A 3436-nucleotide genomic window follows, 5' to 3' on the forward strand; every position below is an offset into this window, starting at 1 on the left:
TGTCCATTTAGGACCAGAAAGACCCAGAATCAGATCCCCAATTTACCATGAACCTCACTAGCAGTGCCATCCTAAACCGTTACACCAGTAGTATGCAACTATGCTTAGGATTCAACTTTGGTCATCTATCTCCCCTCTTATGGTTTTATGCCTCAAAAAGAGTGAAATGAAAACTCCGTTGGAATGGAGAAAATACCCTCTTACCTCTGGTGTTATAAATTATCCTACACGAAACCTACCATTCTCTTGATTCTATCAAGTTGACTGGGCAATTCACAAAGCTCTAAAGGCAGATAAATACCAGTATTAAGCTTAGCAGCCATTACAGATCAAATAATAGGAAGCACAGAAATAGGAATAAATGGATAGTTCTTACAAGGAAAAAGCAAGCAGTGGGATCCCATAAGGACGGGAGCTGATGGTACTGTTTGATTTGCTCATAAATGATCTGGAACTGGAGATAAGCAGTACAGAGGCCAAATCTGCAGATGAGACCAAATGACTGAGGAGGGTGAAAAACAAAGCAGAGCTTCAACAGGATCTTCACAAGTTGGAAGAGTGGACTGTAAAGTGGCAGATGAAGTTCAGCATAAGTGATGCTGATTGGAGCAAAACAACCTGACTTTAAATATAGACTGATGGGTCTGAACTAGTAGTGACTGAAAAGGAAAGAGATGATGAGGTTGTTCACAATGGTTCACAATGAAAATAGTGACTAAGTGTGTGGACAGCAGTAAAAAAAATGATACACATTAAGGACTACTGAGTAAGGGAATTAAAATAAAAAAGCCAATATTGTAATGCCCCAATATAGATCTATGTTAAACTCATTTGGAATACCATATATGGTTCTGGTAACAATATCTCAAAAAAATATATTGCAAATCTGGAAAAAGTGCAAAAGACGACAACCAAGAGGACTGCAGAGTGGGAGAAAAGTCTGTGGCATTTCTGTTTAGAAAAAAAGATTTCAAGGGTGGGAGAAGTAATGCGACAGAGGTTTATAAAATAATGGATGGTTGCAGAGAAAGTGGTTAAAGGTAAACTTTTTCTCCACCCATACTAGAACTTGGAGACACCCAATGAAATTGATGGGCAATGGATTCAGGGCAGACAAAATGAAGTCTTTTTTCACCCAGTAATTCAACTGTGAAATTAACTGTCAGTAGATGTAGTGATGGCTACAAGCAGGGCTCATTTCGAGCCGGAGCGGGCCGGAGCAGCGCTCCAGCAGTGATGGAAGGTGCCCCCCCACCCCTGCTCAGGTCACCCAGGCCCATCCGGTGTAGCTCTAGGCTTCTACTCATGTACAAGCAAGCAACGATATCATGATTCGGTTTTTGGAAGATGCAGTCCTGGTCTCGTCTGGCCCCACCCCTTTCCGAGCGGCCCCTCGACTTGCTGCAGGAAGCAGAGGGGTGTTGGAATTGCAAGTTGCTTACACTTCAGTCATTACAGAGTTAAATGTTGTTTGTTAGCAAACAGGATGTTACGTTACATAATGTATTCAATGGCGGGAAAGTTTGTGGGAGTTGTTTATCCTAATGAAGTGACCTGTAACCTTTGTATTGGTCAACCAACAACTTGTTTGTAGAAATGCTTTGATCTAGCATTAATGTATTCACAAGGTTTATGGCTCTTTGTGTGAACCAAAGAGGAAGTTCTCTTCTCGAAGCCAAGACAGATAGAAAGATGTAGCTGTTAGCATTTATTACTGAGAGTAACTAAGTATGTAACCTTTTAATTTTATTTCTGTTATCCAAAGTACCATACCCATGTTTTATTTTGTTTTACAGTAAAGATATTTTTTCTTTTACTAAGTGTATGCTCTTGTGTTTGCCAATACAACCATCGACCCTGAATCAAAGAATCCCAACAAAGACAAAGTTTTAAAGTTCTGTTTTTATAATAACTGTAACCAATGGTTGCTACCATGCTTACCGACATCGAAAGTGCACAGAGTCCCCTCATAACATGGTACTCAGTATGGAAATGCTCTTTGCTGCTTCCTTCTTTCACAAGCACCCTCCCACCAGCATAGCTAGAATCTGCACAATGATTCCCAAAAACTAGACACAGTCTTCAGTGTTGATTTTCACTGTCTGATGTCTCAAACTTCAAAGCTTTCAAACTGCCTGATCGCTGAAAGCAGAACAAAATGAGTTTACACAGGGACATGTGTAAATCTCTATAATAATCTGCATGAAAACAAATCTCTGAATTATATTACTAATGGTTGTGCTCAAGGAAGTCATTCTTGTCTATAATTTCCTGGGGGCAGAGAGCTCAAGATATTCAGGTAGTTGAAATTAACTCACTCATCAATGGTATGGGATGCAACTGATTGATTTCAGTATAGCTGATACCCATGTTTCTCTTTCCAGCTCTAATTTCATAGAATTTAAGGATCCTGTTAAAGTAACTTATTAAGCTCATATTTACATGCTAACATTCCATTTCATGCAATACAGTGCAGAGGTTCTCTATCAACAAAGATGACGAGCCTCACGAACAAATATGTACAACTGCAAAGACAACTATTACTCCCTTCTTGTTCAAGAATGACATGTCCATTTAAAATAGTCTTTTTGCTGCAGGAGAAGTATCCTTCCTTTGCATCCAAAGGTGGTGCTTTTGGCATTATTCAGTCTGAGCATGACTTCAGGAAGTTTTGCACTGCACTTGTCACTGCTTTGCCTTTTTCACAATGGTGCCAACTGCAGAGATCACTGTTGTTTTGGAGCCGCTTGCACTTGTGGTCACTGTGACGACAGCTGGCAGTGTTGCAGTGGTAGTAAGAATGGTGGGCTGAGCTATTGTCGTCACAGGAATGGCAGAATCCCACTTGCTTTTCCTCTTCTGGGCATCTGTACATTTAGCAGACAAACATTAATATCAGCATCTCTTGTCCAATGAGAACCATTCTCTCACTGGTTCTTGAAGAGCTGCCCCTAAAATGAAGAGGTCTCACTCATCACTACTAAATTAGAGCCAACCCACATGTTGCAAAAAAGGATGTGGCATAGCCCTACTGGAATTGTTCTGCTTCAGAATGCAAGTAGGGGAATACATATATTTGCACAATTCCCCTGGTATGTCAGGGGGAGAGGGTTCTAAATCTAGCCCTTTCCCTGACATGGTATTGCCCTCTCCTCAAGGAATATTTTATGTGGAGTGACCATTCAAACATGCAATTTCCCCAAACTGTACTTTGAAGTTTTATCAGGCACAGAAAGGCTGCAGATCAATTAGAACATAGTTTATCATTGCTGAAAACTGCACAAGAATTGCACAATTTGCTATCCATCACTAAATAAGCTTATCTGCAAATGAACCCAACTAAAGTACTACCCCCTGCACTATTGGCAATTACTGCTTGGAAGCACTTCGGGTAGACCAGTCCTAGGCCAATTTTATATGCTGCTGGAATTCCAAA

The 3436-nt window shown here is 40.5% G+C and overlaps 1 protein-coding gene across 1 annotated transcript in view; it reads right to left on the reverse strand.

Moving 5' to 3' along the window:
* Positions 1-1897: 1897 nt before the first annotated feature.
* The window catches only part of SAP30BP (SAP30 binding protein), a 73899-nt gene continuing 72360 nt past the window's right edge, over positions 1898-3436 (reverse strand). The window contains 1 exon segment of the mRNA XM_015414473.1: positions 1898-2867. Within this exon segment, the coding sequence (XP_015269959.1) occupies positions 2686-2867 (182 nt within the window). The 3' untranslated portion in view covers positions 1898-2685.

This window comes from Gekko japonicus, unplaced genomic scaffold, assembly GCF_001447785.1.
Source record: "Gekko japonicus isolate JY-2015 unplaced genomic scaffold, Gekko_japonicus_V1.1 scaffold277, whole genome shotgun sequence".
Classification (NCBI taxonomy): domain Eukaryota; kingdom Metazoa; phylum Chordata; class Lepidosauria; order Squamata; family Gekkonidae; genus Gekko; species Gekko japonicus.